General features: G+C 52.9%; 1 protein-coding gene across 3 annotated transcripts in view; it reads left to right on the forward strand.

Moving 5' to 3' along the window:
* Nucleotides 1-20,464, forward strand: part of NRG2 (neuregulin 2) — a 197,084-nt gene that overhangs the window by 174,677 nt on the left and 1,943 nt on the right. Inside the window, exons 5-10 of one of the 3 annotated variants that reach the window (XM_030828212.1) lie at nucleotides 3,626-3,702; nucleotides 9,345-9,368; nucleotides 13,427-13,529; nucleotides 16,175-16,298; nucleotides 16,642-16,769; nucleotides 17,369-17,596. In XM_030828212.1, coding sequence (XP_030684072.1) covers nucleotides 3,626-3,702; nucleotides 9,345-9,368; nucleotides 13,427-13,529; nucleotides 16,175-16,298; nucleotides 16,642-16,769; nucleotides 17,369-17,596 — 684 coding nt within the window. Of the gene's footprint in view, nucleotides 1-3,625; nucleotides 3,703-4,082; nucleotides 4,142-9,344; nucleotides 9,369-13,426; nucleotides 13,530-16,174; nucleotides 16,299-16,641; nucleotides 16,770-17,368; nucleotides 17,597-20,464 lie in introns of all 3 variants that reach the window. The other 2 variants (XM_030828198.1, XM_030828204.1) reach the window with 2 other exon arrangements.

A 20,464-nucleotide genomic window follows, 5' to 3' on the forward strand; every position in this document is an offset into this window, starting at 1 on the left:
GTTTTCCTTCCTGGTTTTCTTACACTTGTTGTTGTGTATTGGTTCAGAGCCCTGCAGGGAGTGTTGGAAAGCAGGCACACTCCGTCCCTCCTGTTTTTCTGGAATTCAGTGCCAAAAGAAACAGTGTCACTGATACTGAATTTTGTTTTAAAAAAAGACAACGTAGGGGGATTTGAAAATGGGAGTCCAAATCAAGGTGACTGTCCCCTGTCTGGGCCAGACAGGGGCCTCTGCACTCCCTCTTGCTGCTTTCTCCTCTTCTCTCCGTGTGTTTGTAGAGCACGGTTGGTGCGTGACTCTTGGGGACTGGTTCAGGGGATGATGACAGAACAAGACTCTTTCCAGCCCTGTGCACATACCAGTGGCATGCCTACCCTTCCCATCAGCTCATCCTCCTCATCCCTCTGCCCCTACCCCACCCATGTCCAGGTGATTCCCCATCCCACCCCCATCTGCCTGCTCATCCTCGCCACATCTTCACCCCTCTCATGAACTCAGAGGCCCTTCACTCCCTCCAGTGCCCGGGGCACACCGCCATCCTTCATCCACCCCCTCCCCCGGGTGAGGGCAGCACACATGGCATTATCCCCAGGCTACCACAAGGAGAAACTGAGGCCCGGGAGGTGGGGCGGGAAAAGGGGAAGGCAGAGGTCCTGACCTCTCTGTCACCCCAGATGCAGCCCGTGGGCTCTCCTCTCTGCCCCTCTCTCACCCTGCTCTTCTCCAGCCCTGGGGACAGACCTTCCCCAGAGTCATAACCAATGACCTGGTGGGAAAGGCTGGGAAGGCTGTTTCCCGCTGCTCCTTCTAATCTGTCCTCTGTGCCCCCTGAAAATCAGAGGGTCAATCCCAGTTTCAGTGGGAACCACCAACCACCACCCAGTCCCCAGTGCTGAGTTCAGACTCCCATCCTGGTTGATAGACTAATGTACCCCATACTCTCTTACCCTGGTATTAGGTGCAGGTTAGAGAGGCCATAGGCCCAGCTCACCCCCAAAGCCTTCTCTAGGGAAGCCCCAGTCTCCTGAATGTGACTCATCCTCAGCAAACAGGACTAAGGAGAGACATAGGAGTGTCCAGGAGGTCCGTGAAGGAGCTAGTGCCCCAAAGAACAGCAGTAGCTGTCAGCCTTCCACCACCCCCACTGTGCCCCTCCCCAGTGCCTTTTGTTTTGTTCAGCCAGTAGGGAGCACAGTTTCTCAAGGAAGGAAGGTTAGGACCATAATGTTGTGCAACTCAGCGGCCATGAAAGATGTAAGTCTGTAGTCAGGATAGTCCAGGCTGGGTGTGAGATAAGGGCCACAGGGATGTATGGAGTTATCGTTGTTCTCCAAGGGTCTTGGGACAGCAGCCCTGCTTGTCAGCAATGGAAATAAATTTCCCCTTGCCCCTCCTGCCCCTGTACTCCCCCATTTTCTCTCTGTCACACACACACACACACGCACACACTCATACACACACACACACACATACACAGGTTTCCCTGCCTCCAAGAGCTGGGCTGATCTCAGACATTGGACACAAACATACCTGTCTCTTTCTTGTTCCTTTGTGGAACCCAAGAGTCATTTTGGCAACTTCCTGGGTCTTCATCCTCCACCCCCAAAGGCACTTATGTTTGGAAATCACTTCTCCCTCTCTAGTCCCCACCACAAGTGGACATCAGTTTCCAAGAGCTAAGGAAGAAGAGCTTGAGCTGGTTGGGAAGCCTTAGCCACTACCTCCATTTACCTGAGCTGGGATGAATAGGGACGAGGGCCAGGGATCAGAGAAGGATGTGTTGACAAGGGGGCTGATGGCAGTCTCCTCCTCCAAGCCACCCTGTTCAGTAAGACGACCTGTACCCTCTCCCCACCCATGCCACTTTCCTGATACACTTCCCAGCCCTCCACCACCCCCCGATTAGCCAGGCATACCCGCACACACACTCCTACCACTACAGGACAAACCTCCTGCCTCCCCTGGGGGAGATGCCATCAAGGCCCAGAGAAACTCTAGCCCTCTGCTCAACCACCACTCCCATTCCCTACTCCTCCAGATTTGAGGTCACAGGGTGTTCATGAGTATCTGTCACAACCAATGGCTACCACTTACTGTAAGCCTAAGTGGCTTCCTGACGGTTGCTATATACTGCAATGCTAAGAAGTAGAGTACACTTGCCTCTTGAGGAAGTTTACATTGATTAATTTTGAACAGTAGCCCATTATTGAGGGGGACACTGGTGATGAACTTAGCTAATTTCCTAAGGAATAAGATGCAGAGGCAATATAGACCCATTTCTGAGTAGGGAGATGTGGGGAAGGGGTCTAGCCCTCCCTGTAAGCTTCTCTTTAGGTATCTAGCCTTGCTTGGGTTCAGAAGAGAGTACAGGGCTGGGCATGTCCTCCAGAAATCTGCAAGACTTCTGCAAGAAATCTGAGATTCTCTTGAGGAGAGGGCTGGCAGCCAGAGAGCAGAAGAATGTGTACCTTGTGGGTAGAGACAAGGTCAGGGAGATTGAGTGGGGGGTGCTTTAGAGCTGTAAGCAAGGCAAGATCGGAGAATGAGATCCAGGGCAGGTCCAGGCAGTGATGGAGAAACAGGTCATGGGGAGATGGAAGAGTTTCGCAGGCTGGCTGCCACTAGGACCTTGATGTGGACCAGGGTCCCCCAGTGAGCCTGCTCCAATCCCTTTTGTGGTCCTTGCCACCTGAGGCCAGATTCCCTGCACCTGGTATCAGGAAGGCCCACTTTGGGATGCTGATAATTCCAGCTCCTCTCCAACTTCCCATTTCCCTACTAAGCTTTTCCCATTTCCCTACTAAGCTTTTCCCATGTACATCACACTGGGGCAGCCTATTCCAAACCATGTTCTACAAGGGTTCCTCAAAAAACAACATCCACGGTGAAGTAAATTTGAAACACAAATAAATTTGAGAACTTACATGGAAAGTTCAGCTATTCCCTCCTATGAAACTTTCATAGTCTTTCATAGGTGAAGGTACACTGCAACTCTACAAAGCACCCTGAGAATGTATTTCCTACATTGATTTGGCCACAGAACCCTCTTTGAAAGAACAGATAAAACATCTCCTAGGTCACTTTTGTCAAAGACATACACAGTCTGGGAACAGCATTCCCGAGTTATCTGAGTTTTCTGGGGGCTGTTTCTTGGATGAGAAAACCTGCCCAGGGCCCAGGAGAGAATCCTTCAGTCGGTCCTGGGAGGAGTAGCTCCCAAGAACTTGGTATTCCTTAAGGCTCCCAGATCCCTGCCAGCTGACTGACTGCCTGGCACCAAGAGGCCACAGTTCTTGCTTCATGGGGCACCAGGCAGGTAAGAAGGAAAGTCTCAATGACCAGTATGACAACTTCCCATCTTCCCTCACCCCACTTACCTAAATCATCCTCCCCCCTGACCCACCCCACCTTCCCCACCACCCATGGAGTCACATCTATGAGACAGATTTTTAAGGAGATTTCAGAGCCCTCCACCCAGCCCTGACTCCAGTCCCTTCAGCTACAAGTATGACCCCAAGTGCCTGACTTGGTTTTTCTCATTCATCACTGTGCACTTTGATTTCTAACCTTAGCCTCGCGGATGATGCCAGTTTGTTCTGTGATTTTTCCCCTTTTCCTTCTCCAGATGTCCAAATGGATTCTTCGGACAGAGATGTTTGGAGAAACTGCCTTTGCGATTGTACATGCCAGATCCTAAGCAAAGTATGTTTGAAGATACAAACACAAGTCCCTGCTCCTTAGAAAGCTTCCGGGTGCAGTCCCCCCAATGTAGGGCATAGGGCCAGGGGTGTTGGTTGTTTTGATCTTTGGCTGTTTTGTTTTGTTTCTCTTTTCTTTTTTGTATTTTGGTTTGTTAGTTCTTTTTGTTTTGTTTTGTTTCGTTTTGCTTTGTTTTCATTTTTGGCCTAATCCTTGGGTTTAAAGTTCAGGGCTGCAGGTAAGGGGCAGAGTGGCAAGGCCAATACAAATGGTAACGGTGGCAAGGAACCCAGCTGGCATTGGCAGGAGCCCGTGCCGGGGTGTTGCAATGCCTGTGTCTTGCTATCCTGGCTCTCTCTTTCTGGTTTTCTTTCTTTTGGTAGGTGTCCTGTGGGATACACCGGGGACAGGTGTCAGCAGTTCGCAATGGTCAACTTCTCCAGTATGTCTCTTTCTTCTACTTCTTCTCTTCCCTGGTGACTGACAGTCTCCCCCTGGGGAGGGATGGGGCCTTGCTTAGCAAGACTAGGGGGAGATGCAGAGGGTGTCCTGCACTCCTTAGAGGAGACGGAAACACCCCCTGGCACCCCCACCTCCACATGTGGGCTGTACCTCCTGGGCACAGTAATGCCAAGTTCTCTCTGCAGCAGCCAGGGCCACACCCAGGCCTCCTCCCAACTTCTGGGGTCAGGCAGCCTGGCCAGAATGGGAGGAAGCATTTTCAGAGCCCTCCCCTGCCTCCGAAGGCTGCCTGAGGGTACCAAAGGGGCTGGCAGTGAGTGTGTGCGTGTGTGTGCCAATGTGTTTGAGAGAGAAAAAAAGTTCTCAGAAAGCCCATTTTCCAGTCTGGCCAGAGTTTGTTTGTTTTGAGGGTTTGGAAACGGGGTAGAGGGAAGGAAGGGGAATTAAGGGACAGCAGGACCCAGGGAAATGATTTCCATGAATACCAGAGATATTTATGTGGCTACAGGATGGTGGGACAGGGGGCGGGGGTTGGTGCTGGAGATGCTAAAAAGTTGAGGAAATGAGGAATTGCTGGTGACTCTCTCCAGCACCTCTGTGGTCTGAATCCTCCCATCTAGAATTTTATTCCCTTCCTTTCTTCAACTTCTGAGGTTGGAGCTTTCTCTTTTGTACAGTTTGGAAAAAAAAAAAAAAAAAAAGAAGAAGAAAGAAAGAAAGAAAAGTGAGCCCCAAGGCCCAAGGACCCAGCCATAATTATGGAGTGTTTTATTTTGGGCCTGAGAGCAGTTCCTTCCAGCACCACCAGGTGGAGGTGCAGCAGAACAAAAAGCCTCTGGCCGGCCATTGATTCTGCTTGAGGACCAGGGGTCCGCTGGCTTGCAAGGCCTGTCCCCAGTCACCCATCCCATCCTGCAGAGCAGGCTAGGCCACTGCGTGCTCCCCCCCCTCCTCTTCTCCAGGGAGGACAGCTGGGCCCCATGAGGAGTGTGGAACCAAGTGTCCACATGGCACTGGATACTGGGAGGTAGAACTCTGGGAGGTGCTAAAGGTGGGATCCAGGGGACCATGCAGGTAGCCTTGGAGAAAAGGGGTTTGGGGATTTAGGTCTCAGCGTGGAGAAATGATCCTTCCCAGTCCTCCTCAGGCCAAAGCACAAAAGTCCAGCAAGTTACTCCCCACCCCAACCCCACAGGGGCATAGAGACCCCAGGCGGGGGATGGGAGCTGCTTGGCCCAGATGGTCAACTATCTTAATAGAGTGTAGGAGGCCAAGGAGGAAGGGCAGAGCCTGTGGGCAGGACATGTGGCCCAACAGAATTCTCTAGAACACAGGCTCTGCAATCATTTCAGAGTCATACCCAGCCCTGAGTGCAGGACTGTAGAGCAGGAGGGACCTCAGGAGAAGGCAGAGCCTAGCCAGAGCTGGGGGCCAGGGGAGAGAGACAGTGGGGCAATATTCCTCTCAGCAGAGAGCCTCCTGGGCTTGTGAGACTGTTCTGGACGGTGAGTTCCAGCCTGTCCTGAATCAGAGCAGCAGAAACTCCGGAACCCGGGCCGCTATCCAAGGCCTCTCTGCCAGCTGGGCTGCTTCAGTTTTCAGCCTAGATCTGCTAGGAAGGTCAGCAGGGCCCCAGGAGCCCAGAAAAGAGCCTGCAAAGGCAGTCCAGGCCCTTCTGCCTAGTGTCTTCAGTAGCTTGACTGTTACCTTTTCGTAAAGGATTTATGCTCTTCAAGCACTTTCCCAGAGAGCACTTCATGTACTGCTCTAGCAGATAATTACTGAAAAGGTAGTGTAAAGTGCTGGCTTAAGTGTTCAGGCTTCAGATTCAAAGAGACCTCAGTAAAAATGCCAGCTGCTGAGCTTACTAGCTCTGGGGCCTCTTTAACTTCTCAATTTGTTTTCTCATCTGTAAAATGGGGATGATGACATTTATGCCTGTGGGGTTACTGTGAGGATGAAATGAAGTGCTGCATAAGAAGGGCTTAGCAGAGAGCCTGCCATTGTGATTGGAGTGCAATTTAGTACCTCTCCCAGCTACAACTGGTATGCGGGGGGGTGAGGGGGGGGGCGGTGGGCTGCATCAGCCCCCTAGAGGCTGACTCCCAGCACATCCTGAGCAAAGTGTCCAACCTGCCCAGATAGCATCTAGACCAGGTTATCTTTTGCAGAGATCAAGGAAAGAGCCTGTGACTGCAATAGCACATTGAAGCTTTTCTTTCTTCCACAAACAGCCCCTCCATTCCCCATGGGTCAAAGCTTGTCCAGCTTTATGTCCCCATGTAAAAGAGCACACATACTTGCACACACAAGCACAAACACATGAGCATGGGCTCATACATGCACAAACACACAATCATGTTCTTACATACCTGCACACATGAGCAAACCCATGAGCATGTACTCACACCTGCACACACATGTGCAAACACAGGAGCTCATGCTCACATCTGTACACATCACTGCCTCCTTGTCCAGGCACCCTATGACTGTATGTCACGGGACATGTCCAGGATGAAGAATTTGCGTATTGTCTGGTAAGCACAGCCCTGTCAGGGGTCCAGCATCAGGTTGCCATGGTTACTGGTCAATATGCAAATTTCTGGTTAATAGGACCTTCCTGTGACTCAGTGGTGCCACTCCACCCTGGCTGAGTGGCAGCCAATGAACATAATGAGTGGGAAGGTCTTGTCTTTGCTGGGGCGGACACAGCTATAGGCCCCTCATGTTCCATCCCATGCTTCCCAGTGAGAAAGCTGCCTACCCAGTGACTGGCTAAGCCCTCAGTGACCCCACCAATCATGCCAGCCACCACTCTAAACAGTACTGGCCTTTGACTCAAAGAGGAGGCCAGTTAGGAGCCCTAGAAGCTGCAGCTGCTACTATTCGGTTCCCAGAGGAGTGACACAGAAGAAAACTCTTAAAGGGCTTTGGGAGCTCTGCTCACTTCTCCAGATGATCATTGTCCTCAGGAATACCCAGCCAGGCCTGCCCAGAAACTCAGTGGGCAGAAAAGCCATGGCTTAGCACCAAGGGACCAAAGGGTCTGGGCTGCAGTCTCCCTTCTGCCTCCTAATTTGCTGTGTGACCTTGGGAAAGTGTCCTAGCATCACTGGGCCCCAGCTGCCTCATCTAATACAACAACCTCGTCGGAAAGTGGGGCCCAGACAAGCTCTATGAACCCAATCCTCTTTGCATCCCAGGTGCTGTGGTCAAGCTGGGCTGTTCTCTCAGGGCAGCATGGCTGGATATCCAAACAATGTGAGCTCTCCAGCTGCCTGAAGGGTCCCTGGGCCACAGCATTAACTACTCAGTGAGAGGTGTGCCAGGGTTCTTTGAGAATTGTCAAGTTTGTACTGTCTACTCAGCATGCCTGACCAGCCCTGGGACACCCTGGAGAGGAGTGGACAAACTGTACTTACGGCAACTTTTTCCTGCCTCCAAGCAGTCAGAGTGGGACTGCAAAGAAACCAAAACATCAAGGTCACTCCCAACCTGGGATTTAATAGCAGTACAAGAAGGGCTTGCGTCTGGAAAAGCTGGGAGTAATGAATGCTTCATTGGTGTGGTCTCTGCATGGAACTGGGGGGTTGAAGCCCCAGGATCTTCCTCAAGTCTTTTCAGTGAGAGCCATCAAAGTCCCTGGCTCGGAGCCATCCTGCTCTCCCGCCCTTTTCCAAATGCAGAACCTTCTGGAATCCCTATCAGGAAGTACACGAGAGGTCCAGGGACAGATAATGCGCAGGACTTCCTGCAGATTGCCACGCGCTCGCCTTCCTCCAAGGCAGATGAGAATATCAGACACAGTGTCACACCCTCCCTGGATCTAGTGGTACCGACCATGCACCTGGGGAAGCCAGAGAGTGAGCCAGTCCAGACTAGGAGGAGTGGGGCCCTGCACGCGTGCTGAGCTCATGCCGTCCAGGCTTGTTCACATCTTCCTCTAGCTGTGTGCAAGCACTCTGGACAGACAAGGAAACAGGGATTATGGCTTACCCACATCCACATAGTGAATTAGGGATGAAACTGAGACTCTAGGCTTGTAGACCGATGCTGGCTGCTACACTAGAATGGTAGGTGAGCTTTTTAAAAACACTGTTGAGATTTCTGGGCTCCCACCTCAGAGCCAGATTTCCTTGGTCTGGACAATTCAGAAGCTCAGCCAGGTTTGCAAACCTCCTAGGATCCTATGCCCCAGCCTGATGCCCATGTAACAGATAAGAGACTGAGACTTAACTAGATTGGTATCACTCGGGGTGGCACAGCAGCAGGTCAATGCAGAACTGACCCTTGAGTCAGGGTCCTTTTATCTAACCCTTCAATGATGTGGGGGTCTCCGTCACAGGGTCCTGAAATCACACATTCAAAACAGGATCCCACTTCCAAGACTGTAATTTGTCCACCAGTTGAGGAGCTCAGACATTCTAGAAGTGAACCCACTTGTCTCTTCCTGTGAGTTGCAGTTTGCTCTTCTCGGTAGTGAAATCAGGCTCAGGCACCATGGCCCAGCCCTGTAGGCTTCTAGGGTGTTGGGGTGTCAAGTAGAGAAGTGACCTGCTATCTGCAGCCTCATCCTCTTCCTCTTCCCACTCCCTCCCACAGACTCTGAAGCTCCCCACCCAGGCTCCCAGTAGGTGGACAGGCCAGCTAGGCCTGTGGGGCAGAGCAGGGACATGGGGCCAGTCTGGGGACCTCATGCCTGCACTCTGAACAGAAAAAAAAAATAGGGCCCCCAATGAGGGAGGTGGGCAAGCTGTCTGCAGGAAGGCTTTAGAGTTGAGAGTGCTGAAGGCCTGGCACTGATGCTGGGAGGAGCAGGGGAGCTCCTGAGACCCCCACCCCCACTTACCTTTCCTCCCAGGGACATTTGCCAACTGACTCTTGCGCCTCTGCCTCGCCACCAGGTACTAACCCCACAGCTCATCTCTCAAGAGCCTGCCCTGCCTGCTGTTTCTAACATCTCTCTCTACCCTCCTTGGGGCTCTTGGGGACTGGGTGTCAGGGAAGGAGCTCAGGAGGCTGGGAGGGGACACTACTAACCTGCTTTCACCTCGCAGGATGGCTGCCCGGTGTCTGAGGAGTCCTGACCAACGTTTCTGTCTCTCTCTCTCTCCCTGCCCCACCCACCTGTCTCTCTCCCTCCACCCCTCCCTTTCTGACCCTCTGCTCTTCTGCACTGCCAGAGCACCTTGGATTTGAATTAAAGGGTATGAAACCTCTGTGTATCACTCAGCACCATCTGCGTGGCCCCTCTCCACAGCCTCCAATGCCATGTGTGCTGAATGTTTGGTTTCCTTTCCAAAAAATGGAAAAGGGATGATTCCAAAAATCTCTCCTGGCCCCATCGAGATGTCCTTTCATAAACTACGTTGATTTAGCGGGAGACGAAAGAAGCTCATGAACAGAAGGGCACTCAGGGGTTCGGACCGTTGCCCTCAGTGTACAGTAGCATCCCTCACATAGGGGAGATCTATTGCTAGGAGGGCTCAGAGGGGAGGGCCCCCTCCTGAGCTGAGTGCAGACCCGCAGGCTGGCTGGACAAGAGATAGGCCCCATGTGTGAACATGGCCCCTCGAAGGGCTGGTGTCCAGGAACCACAGAAGCCTGGTTTGGAGAGTTGTGCAGACAGGCATCCCTTTCCATTTGACTTTAGTCTTCTTTCCATTCCCCATTTCCATGTCCATTGCTTTTCATCCTGCACCAGGCCAGCAGCTGATAACTCTCTATTTGTCTCTGTCCCTGCCCCGTGTCTGTCTGCCCGGCTTTGCCATCTGCTTGAGGCTGTCATTCCCTCCATGATCTGACCCCACATTGGCAAGACCAGCCAGGGTCTGGGTTGGGCTGGCCTCTAGTACCTGCCCCTTGTCTCCCAGCTCAGAATCTTACATGTGTCCTCCTGTCACCTGCTACTACCACCCTCTGGCCCCTGGAAGACTCCTTGGGCCAGAAGGGACTTTAAGGGGTTAGTGTTTCTGGCTTTCTGGCTTTGCACCGGGAGGCTCCTCCACAGCCTCAAGTGTCCAGGCATATGACAGCAGGAGAGAGGCAGGGGCTCAGAGGGTGGGGGCTCCAGTGGGGTGGGATCTCAGACGTGGTGCAGAGCCTACAGTTATGGAAAGGCCGCTCTCGTGGCTGATTTGGGGAGGCCTCCTAGCCCCACCACCTATCCTCTGTCAGCTGTTCTCAGTAGAAGATAGATTGCAAAGTTTGTGTGTAAGAGTGCATCTGTCTATAGCTACTGGCTGTGATGGGGTGGTGGGAGAGGCATTGAGTCTGTGTGGGGTCTGTGATGGTGGCAGGGTGCGCAGGGGTGAATCTGCAGGTACGTGTGTGTTATTGAGAGTATACACCTTGTGAGGTCTGTCAGGGCAAGATGTCAGCAGGTGGAGGAGCTGTGAATGCCTTTGTGTTAAGGGTTGAGCACCGTGCAGGTGGAATTGTGAGGGTGTGGAGATGAGTGTGAGTGTGCAGGTATGTCAATGTCTATAAGGCTGGTCTGTATATTCACTCAGTCACCAATGCAACAAACATCTATGGAACAGAATTTACCAGACACACAGTCCCTGCCCTCCTGGGCTCACATTCACAGGTGATAACAAGCAAACAGGAAAGACATCGGTGTTCAGTGCTGCACAGAAAGTAAAATGAGGTAATGGGATAGTGCCTGGCTGGAGTGGGGTGCTAGTGTAGCTAAGTGGTCAGGGAAGGTTTATCTGAGGAGGTGACATCTGTTTTAAGACCTGATGAAAAGTGGCCAACCCTGCAAACAACCAGGGGGGAGTCCTGCAGAGGGCGGCACAGCAGGTATAGAGATCGTGTGGTTGGAGTGGGCTTGCCTTGTTCAGTGGATGGAGAGACTTCCAGCAGCTCTGAAGCACAGTGAACGCAGGGAGAGGACCACAGATGAGATCCAAAAGGAAGGCTGGGACCAAGCAGCCGGGGGCCTCAGAGGCCATGGTAAGGCTTTGAGTTGCATTTGAGTCACAATGGGAAGCCATTTTGAGTTTCTAAACAGGGGAGTAAAATGATCTGCTTTATGGTTGTAAGTAAATGTAGCTTTGGATGGACAACAGCCTGGGCTGGGGGCAAGGTGGGGAGGAGTGGAAGCAGAAAGACCCATCAGAAGGTGACCATCTCCAGGTGAGAGGTGACACCATCCTGGACTAAGTTGGAAGCAATGGAAATGGTAAGGCTAGATCAGACCCAGGATCTACTTGGGAAGCAGAGCTGCAAGGACTTGCGACTGGATCCGGCATCAGGGTAGGTGGGAAGAAAGGGAGTAATCAAGAATGAGCCCAAGGTGTGGGGCCTGAGCAACAGGAAAAGTGGTGCTGCGCCCATGAGCTGGGAAGAATCGAGTAGGAGTTTGAAAAGAGTTTGTAAGGAAGCAGGGATTCTGTTTGGTCGTGGCCCTTGGATGCGTGAGTCTGGAGCCCAACACAGCCCAAGCAGGATGCAACTGATTAAATGCCTGCAGAGAAAAGGACATGAACAGCAAGCAGAAAGGGAACACAGATGACTCCAATAGGAAAAATGCTCAACCTCACTCACGAGTGAAATGGAAATAAAAACGACACTGAGACAGCACAGTTCACCCCCCGGACTGGCAAACTCAACAAGTCTGATAACACCATGGAGTGAGGGGAACCAGTTCTCTCATCCATGTCTAATGGGACAGAGGCTGCCAATAGGTGCAGACTCGATGGAGGGCCATCTGGCACGATCAGACTTCAGGGAGCAGTCAGGGCAGGACATAAAAGTTTGAGAGTCTGCAAATAGATGGTATTTAAAGTCTGAGTCTGAGTTAAATCACTAAAGGAGAGAGGGCAGGTGCAGGAAAGAAAGAAACCTGAGCCCAGGCCCTTCTACCTTCCCAGCCGGTAGAAGAGAAGAAAGCACGGCTAAGACAGAGACAGGTCAGCCAATGAAGTAGGACAGAGAGAAGAACCATTCCAAAGCCCAGGGGGAGTGGGCCCCAGAAGGAGGAGAGCAGCTGGGAAGGAAGCAAGTGACCTCAGGACTTGGCGGCCTGGAGGTTGTTGGTGCCTATGACCAGAGTGGTCTCAGAGGAGTGATGGAGACACATGCCTGACTGAACTGGATGAGGCATGTGAAGGGGGCGTGAGAGCTGGAGCCAGGGCTGTGGGCACAGAGCCAAGAGATGGGGACCTAGGGGGGAGGTCTGGTTGTTTACAACTCCATCCGACTGTGTGTCAGTGGGCATGGGCGTGTGTGTGCACCTGTTGCTAGAGTGTGTGGTTAACTGTGTGTGTGCATATGTTGTGTGTGCAGGTGTGTGTGTGTGTGTGAGTGAAGGGGTCTGTCTGTGAATCAGATAAGCATAGTTAGAAATCTCTGTGTGTCTGGAGGGTTTGTAGCCCTGGGCGTTTCCTGGTGCGTACACCTTTGCCACAGGGTATGCTGCAAGCCCAAGAGGTTAGGGACATTTCCCAGGGCTCCGCCAAGGCATTGAGGTCCAGCCTCTACTTTCCCCTGAGCTGGGAGGAGGGGCCAGCCAGCAGATGTGGTGGGCACAGGTGGGGTCTCTGGGCTGTAGCCTTGACTACAGCTAGCGCTGTCACCTTTTACTTTTTCTTCCTCCTGGCTTTCTCTGTTTTAGAAGGATGGGGGTTGCCCCAGCAGCAGCAGAGGGTAAAGAGGACAGTTGGCCTTTGGGAGGGCTTTGAGGCCCAGCCTAGCTCAGCTCCTCAGCAAGGGTGGGGGCTGTTCCTTGCACACCAGCACTTTCCTAGATGCCAGGGGTCCATGGTGCCACTGGCAGGCTTCTCACAAGCAGAGATAGCAGGCCTGGAAGGGGCCAGGGCCACACCCTGACCAGGCTGCAGGGGTAAACAAAGGCTTTCCCATGATCACTGCCATGAAGAACAACTCCTCTTGGCCCACCAAGGTTCTTTGCAGCTACCAGGCCACTGTGGAGCAGGGCAGGGTTGCCGGCCAGACTGAGCTGTCCTCCCCTGCTCTACAGCCTTGGGAGCTTTGCCTCTACTCCATCCCTTCCCATTCCCCTGCATTTTCCACTCATGTGCTCTGGGCAGGCATGGGGCTTGGGGAGGGGAACTCAGGGGGAGTTGTGTGTGACCAGATCCAGGGGTGGGTGAGAGCTGTGGGGGAGTGGAAGGCAAAACAGAGCATGTAGGAGGGAAGGAACTGGCTGGAGTGAAGGGACCCCAAAGGGGTCTCTGCACCACTATCCCTATGGGGTTTGCCTCCTGACCCACCCCTCGCATCTACCCTACCTCTGCAGAAGCCGAGGAGCTGTACCAGAAGAGGGTCCTGACCATCACGGGCATCTGCGTGGCTCTGCTGGTCGTGGGCATCGTCTGTGTGGTGGCCTACTGCAAGACCAAGTGAGTGTCAGTCACTTGAGCTGGGGACAGGCCAAGCCAAGGGATGGGCCTCCAAGAATGTTTGTGAAGAAGGCTCTCCTCCCCCACCCCACTGGAGCCCTCTATACCCTCCTAGGCCCCAACTACCCCTCGGGGGCCTCTGTAGCTGGGTGGGTGTGGGGCCAAAGATCTGGACCAAGAAGTAGAAGCAGAGGGTTGGGGAGATAGACCCCAGGGCACTGACGAAGAATGGTTGTGAGCACAGGCTTTGGAAGAAGACAAATCTGGGTTCAAATCCAGCTCTGCTATTTCCCATGTAACCTTGAGCAAATTGATGGTTCCTCATGGGAATGATCCTGGTATGTACCTCAAAAGACACTGTGAGGACCTGAGCAGGAGCGTGCAGCTGACCCCACAGGCTCCTGGAACAGGTGCCCTGTCAAGTGGGCAGGCCCTGGGTAGTGTTGGGGAGGAGCGCAGAGAGGACAGCTTCATTCCCAAAGAAAGACAGATGCCTCAAAGCACTGCCTGACCCCGCCTTGGGAGCAACTGTGGTAAGAGGACAGAGATGGCGGGGCTGGGCCCCCTCTGGACAGAGGAGAGGTAGGGGCAGAACCTTGGGGCAAGGAGAACAAGTGAACAGAGAGGGAGCTGGGCAGTCCAAGCTAAAAGACAGCACAGATGAGGGTCAACTGTACTCCCGGAGCATGAGCAGCCCAGACTAGCTGGAGCAAAGGACCAGGGACAGGAAAAAAGAGGGCATGAGTCTATAAGGATAGCTGGGACCCAGATGGCACCACAGGGCCTTGGATGCTGAGCTAGCGAGTTTGGGTTTATCCACCAAAGGCTATAGATGTGCCTTTGGTGGATAAACCCAGGCTCCCTAGCTCGGCATCCAAGGCCCTGTGACCTTCTGATGTGCTGAAAGATGACAGGTTTGTAACAACTGTTCCTATCTGGAAAGCAAGGGTCTGGACTGGACAGAGCCACCATTCTGGGGACTGAGCCCCTGGTCTGTACTCATGCTGCCCCATCTGTGGCATCTGAAGTCCTGCTGGCCTTGTCTTGAATGAATCCAGAACCAGAAAGTCTGCAGGAGGGTCAAGAGGGAGTTGGGGCCCAGTGAGCCCAGAGGAGACTGGGCCCAAGAGGGAAAACTAAGTCCAAGAATTGGAGAAAAAACAAGCCGCCTGTCCTGCCCCCACTGCATTTACTCACTTCTTCAACAAACATTCAGTGCCTGCTGGACACCAGGCCCTGCCTCAGGCATATGGCCGGTGCTCTGAGCAAGTGGTCCAGTGTCACAGGACACCTTTTAGAGGCACCTAACCTTAGCTGGGGAGCAGGAAGGGTTTCCCTGAGGAAGCAGCATTTAGGCCAGGGCCTAAGAGGTGAACAAGAGTTAGCAGGTGAAGAGGAGAGAAAGTATTCCAGGTGAATGGCCTGGCATGCGCAAAGGCCAGGGTGCCAGAGAGGGTGGGGCATAGTGGGGGATCAGAAACAAGCTCATCACGGAGGCAGCTAGCCGGGGTGCTGGGTGGGCAGCAAGAGACAGGGCTGGGAGAGAAACAGGACACTAAGGCCCGATAAAGGGGTTTTATTTTCATTTTTGCGGGTACTTAGGTGTATATATTTATGGGGTACATGAGATATTTTGATATAGGCATGCAATACATAATAATCATATCATGTATTCTATTCATCCCCCCAAGCATTTATCCTTTGTGACCTTGAGCAAACTGATGGGTCCTCATGGACCTTTGTGTTACAAGCAATCCAGTTATACTCTTTTAAATGTACAATTAAATTATTATTGACTATAGTCACCCCATATGCTATTGAATACTAGGTCTTTTTCCTTCTAACTAGTTTTTGCACCCATGAACAATCCCCACCTCCCTCCCAACCCCCCACTTCCTTTCCCAGCCTCTGGTAACCATCCTTCTACTCTCTACCTCCATGAGTTCACAATGAAGCGTCTTAAACAGGGGAGGGACATGATTAGATTTAATATCAAATAAATTGAGCATTTAATATGGGCCAATCTGAAGTAGTCCCACAGGCCCTGACTCCCTAGCCACAGCACCTATTTTATTTTCTTCATGGCACTTTATTGAAAGTATCTAGTTCATTACTTTGTTTATGTGTTTACCATCTGCTTCCTCTACTGGCCTGCAGGCTTCAGGAGGGTGGATTCCCTATCTACCTATCTATCGTCTCTGCTCCAAAACAGTGTCTGGCACATAGTGATAACTCAATAAATACCAAATGAATGAATGAGGGAGAGAGAGAGGGAGTCAGCACTGTGCTTGAATATTTCATATACTTTTAATCCTCAATAGTCTTTGGAATGGATAAATGATCACCCTGTCTTATAGATGAAGAAAGTGAAAAGTGAAGAGCTTAAGTAACTTGCCTGGGGTTGCATAGCTAGAAAGCAGTGAAGTTCTACTCTCTGGGCAGAGCCAGAGCTCACTGCAACGATGCTCAGGTCCTATTGGATTCAGGTGGTGGTGATGCTGTAGGGCAGCTTGAGTACAGGGAAGAGCAGTAGCCATGGCCGCCCTGGGCAGTGGGAAAAGCTGTTTCCCTAGAGAGATAGCTAGGGAAGTTCATCGTTGGCGAGTGGGGGGAATGCCAGGCTCACCTTCCCTTCCCTTGTGCAGAAAACAGCGGAAGCAGATGCACAACCACCTCCGGCAGAACATGTGCCCGGCCCATCAGAACCGGAGTTTGGCCAATGGGCCCAGCCACCCCCGGCTGGACCCAGAGGAGATCCAGATGGCAGATGTGAGTGGCTTTCCTGGGCCCCCTTCTGAGCCCTCAGTGGACAGCCAGCCTTCTCATGCCCCCTGCAAGGATGGGCCAGGGCAGCAGCCAGCCTATCCCATGGCCAGCCTTGCCTGCTAGGCACTGCCTTACCAGGAGGGCTGGCCTTGCTTTGCTCACTTCCATTAGGAAGGGGTGGGGGTTGATTTGCTGGAGCCATCGCTGCCCCAACATCAAGTCACTCTCACCCAGTGGGTCTCCCCGACCAGGAGCTCAGTCAGTGCTCATCACTTTCCTGTCCCCAACAAGAAAGAGTTAATTTGGGCCCCGGTCACTAACTCTAGCCCAACTCTGTCTGTTCCAGTATATTTCCAAGAACGTGCCAGCCACAGACCATGTCATCAGGAGAGCAACTGAGACCACCTTCTCTGGGAGCCACTCCTGTTCTCCTTCTCACCACTGCTCCACAGCCACACCCACCTCCAGCCACAGGTAGGCACCACCAAGGCCCATGGAAACTTGTAGACTCACATACTTCATCTGGCACAAAGTGCCCACTTACTCCGACATCCAGAGCTATTCAATACCCTCCCCTGAGCTTGCCACAGGAATCACAGCACACCTTAGCCTCCTCTCCAGAACTGCAGAGGCCAGTCCACACAGCACAAAGGCTCAGACAACTCAAAAATAACATGGCTGGCTCCCTTCTTCCCTGGGAGCACCAGGAAATAGTCAGGGCCCTCACATACTGGCCCCTGGGGCTGGGCTTCTGAGATAGGTAGCTACGGACCATGGTGGTGGAAAGGTCCCAGACACGGGGTCTAAGGTAAGGCTGGGGGGAGGCTGGTTACAGGAAGGAAAGAAATGGGTCTCTGCACATTATAGCTCACCCATCCATGGGACCCCAGCCCTCCTTCTTCCAATATTGGGGTTGGGCATTTGCAACAATCCACATCACCCCAGAGTAGAGAAGGGCATTGAGCTAAGGGAGCTCAAGGTAGAAGAAGAGCCAGGGAGGTCCATGGGACCACACCTGCTGGGCCGCCCTGCCCCTTCCTGACCCCTCGTCTCACCCCATCTGGCTTTCGCAGACACGAGAGCCACACGTGGAGCCTGGAACGTTCTGAGAGCCTGACTTCCGACTCCCAGTCGGGGATCATGCTATCATCAGTGGGTACCAGCAAATGCAACAGCCCAGCATGTGTGGAGGCCCGGGCAAGGCGGGCAGCAGCCTACAACCTGGAGGAGCGGCGCAGGGCCACCGCGCCACCCTATCACGATTCCGTGGACTCCCTTCGTGACTCCCCACACAGCGAGAGGTCAGTTCCTACCCTCTGGCCTATTCCCCACTTAGCCAGAGGGCTGGCATCACTGGCCCAAGGCTGACCCTTAGGGCCCCTCAGAAACACTCCAAAGAGCCTAATCTCCATTTTTCAGATGGGAAAACAAGGTCCTAGAAAAGGTGAAATGGCCTGCTCAGAGCCATCAGCATGTTAATGACAGACTGGGACTAGAGCTGGGCCAATGGACCCTGGTGGACAGTGAGCATCTAATTTAATTGTCCTCCCAGGACACTTTCCACACTAGAAAAAGGACATTATTAGTAGTTACACTGGAACATCAAGAACAAACAGGGAGCCGGGCGCAGTGGCTCACACCTGTAATCCCAGCACTTTGGGAGGCCGAGGCAGATGGATCACCTGAGGTCAGGAGTTTGAGACTAGTCTGGCCAACATGGTGAAACCCCCATCTTTACTAAAAATACAAAAATTAGCCGGGCATGGTGGCACATGCCTGCAATCACAGCTACTTGGGAGGCTGAGGCAAGAGAATCCCTTCACCTGGGAGGCGGAGGTTGCAGTGAGCTGAGATGGCGCCACTGCACTCCAACCTCAGCAACAGAGCAAGACCCCATTTCAAAAAAAAAACAAAAAAAAACCAGGGGCTGTTCTGGACAAACCAGGATACATGCTAGAAGCTCCATGTCCCAGCAGAAACAGAAGGAGACACGAAGAACGAGTAGACTGCAGAGTGGGAGGGGAGGTTGCCTTTGAGGACACTGACCGGCACAAGATGGACATGAGCCAAGAATGATGGCAGGCCTTGGCAGTATCAGCAACAAGGCCCCAGGGTTCAGAGCCTTGTTAGCTTCCTAAGCAGTGGATGCAGTAAGAACCAGGAAACGCCCCTTCTTCCCTGACTCCAAGCCAGGAGTCACAAGGGCCAGCACCCCTGCCACCTTGCTCAGCCCTGAGTGGCCCGCAGCAAGTGGGGTCTGTAGGAGGTGAGCAGGGAAAGATGAGTGATACTAAAAACTCCAGACCGGGGAGCAGGGAGAGGAGCAGATATTCCCTTGCTCTCAACTCAGCCTACTCCATGCCAGGCCCTGTGCTGGGCAGGCCTGGCCGGGAATCCAGAAATGGGCTGCCAGGTTCCTGCTCCTGAGGAGTTCCTACCCACAGAAACAAACCAAGGAAGCTTACAGCAGCCTATGGAAAGTGCTAAACACGACGCCACACCAGGGCAGACAGACCCAGTCTGACTGTAGGTTCTGGGAAGCAGCCAGATTTTCCAAGCCCAGCTTCCACCACCTGTGTGATTTGGGGCAGACTGATCACCTCTGTACCTTGTTCCCTCAGCTGTAGAACAGGGAGAACAATAGCTACTATGCATGGTTCAAGTGAAGGCCACCTGAGATCATGTGCACAGAGTTTGTCTCATCCCTGGCATGGAGCTGATGCTCACTAGGTGTAGCTATTTATGAATCGTAACCACAGCAGTGAGACTCCTTAATGGGTAGTAGGAAGGGGAGAGGCAGGAGAGCAGGAAGAAAAGCATTCCAGGCACGGGGAACAACTTGAGCTGTTCCAACAGAGGCACTTAAGAACAGGGCTGATGAGTGAGGTGCCTGGAGCAGTGGGCCGTAGGGAGCAGAGGAGCTGGGCCTGAACAGGCAAGCTGAGGCCAGACAGACTGACCCTAGGTGAGTAAACCGGAAGACCTGCTTCAGCAGATCTGTGACTTTACAAGATTGCTCTGGGAACTGCATAGAGTGAAGGAGGAGAGACCCTGGGGTGGACCCAGATGACCACATGTGAACAGCTGGGCCCAGGATGGGGCGCAGAGTGTGCTTCCAGAGAAGGGAATGGGTAGGACTTGGTGGTTAATTAGATGTGCCGGTGGGAGAGGGAAGAGGGAGGAGTCAGGAGATTCAGAAAATATCATAATGGGGACTCCAGGCTGGTTCCAGAGAGCAGTGAGGTACCCAGCTGTGCAGTTTGGAAGGGAAGCGTGGAGGTGGATGGCCCCTGTCCTGAGGTGACAACGGTGGGGCAGAAGACTGACGGGCTTACAAGGGGGATGTGGAGCACAAAAGGGGACAGGTACCCGGGATCCAGCCTGGGAGATATTAGCAAGGCCAGACTTCTGAAGGAGCTGGTGGTGTGGGGATGGGTCTGTAGCCACAAGCAGAGACACCTCAGTGGGATCTTGGTACTCCCCTGAAGCAGGTTTTGACTTCACTATAAGAAGGAATATTTCCCTCACTGAAGCCATCAGGGCATGGGAGGAATTGTCCCTGTGGGGCAGTGAGGCCAGGTCATAGGGGTATCTGAATGGAGACTAGTGGCTTCCGGAATTGGGCAGTATGAGTCCTGGTTCCTGCCTAGCCTCAAGTCACATCCCAGCTCTGCCACTTCTTGGCTGTGTAAATCCTGAATAAGTCACTTAAACGTTCTGAGTGTTACTTTCCTGCGTGTAGAATTAAACGTTCTGAGTGCTACTTTCCTGCGTGTAGAATGGGACTGGTGGAAGGGTCTTACAGAGCTGCCGTATTAAGCCAGATGGAACATGTACCATACCCCAGCGTGAGCCTGACCCCTGACGGTGAGCATTCCTACAGCAAGTGACCATTCATGAAAGCTTACCAGGGTCAGGTACAGGGCTAACACATTCCACTGATACAATCTGGAATCATCCCAACAGAGCTATGGAATCAACACCATGGTTACGCCCGCGTAACAGATAAGGAAACCGAGGCTCGGAGAGGTTTAGGAAATTGCATAAGGCCACTGAGGGTTGCCGCCGTCATTCTTGCAGGCGGGGTCTCGGGCAAGGTTAAGGCAAGTCTGGGTCCGCCCCTCCTACCCTACCCCACCCCTAATCCCCCCTCCTCCGCGCCGGCCCGG

Source organism: Nomascus leucogenys, chromosome 2 (assembly GCF_006542625.1).
Source record: "Nomascus leucogenys isolate Asia chromosome 2, Asia_NLE_v1, whole genome shotgun sequence".
Classification (NCBI taxonomy): domain Eukaryota; kingdom Metazoa; phylum Chordata; class Mammalia; order Primates; family Hylobatidae; genus Nomascus; species Nomascus leucogenys.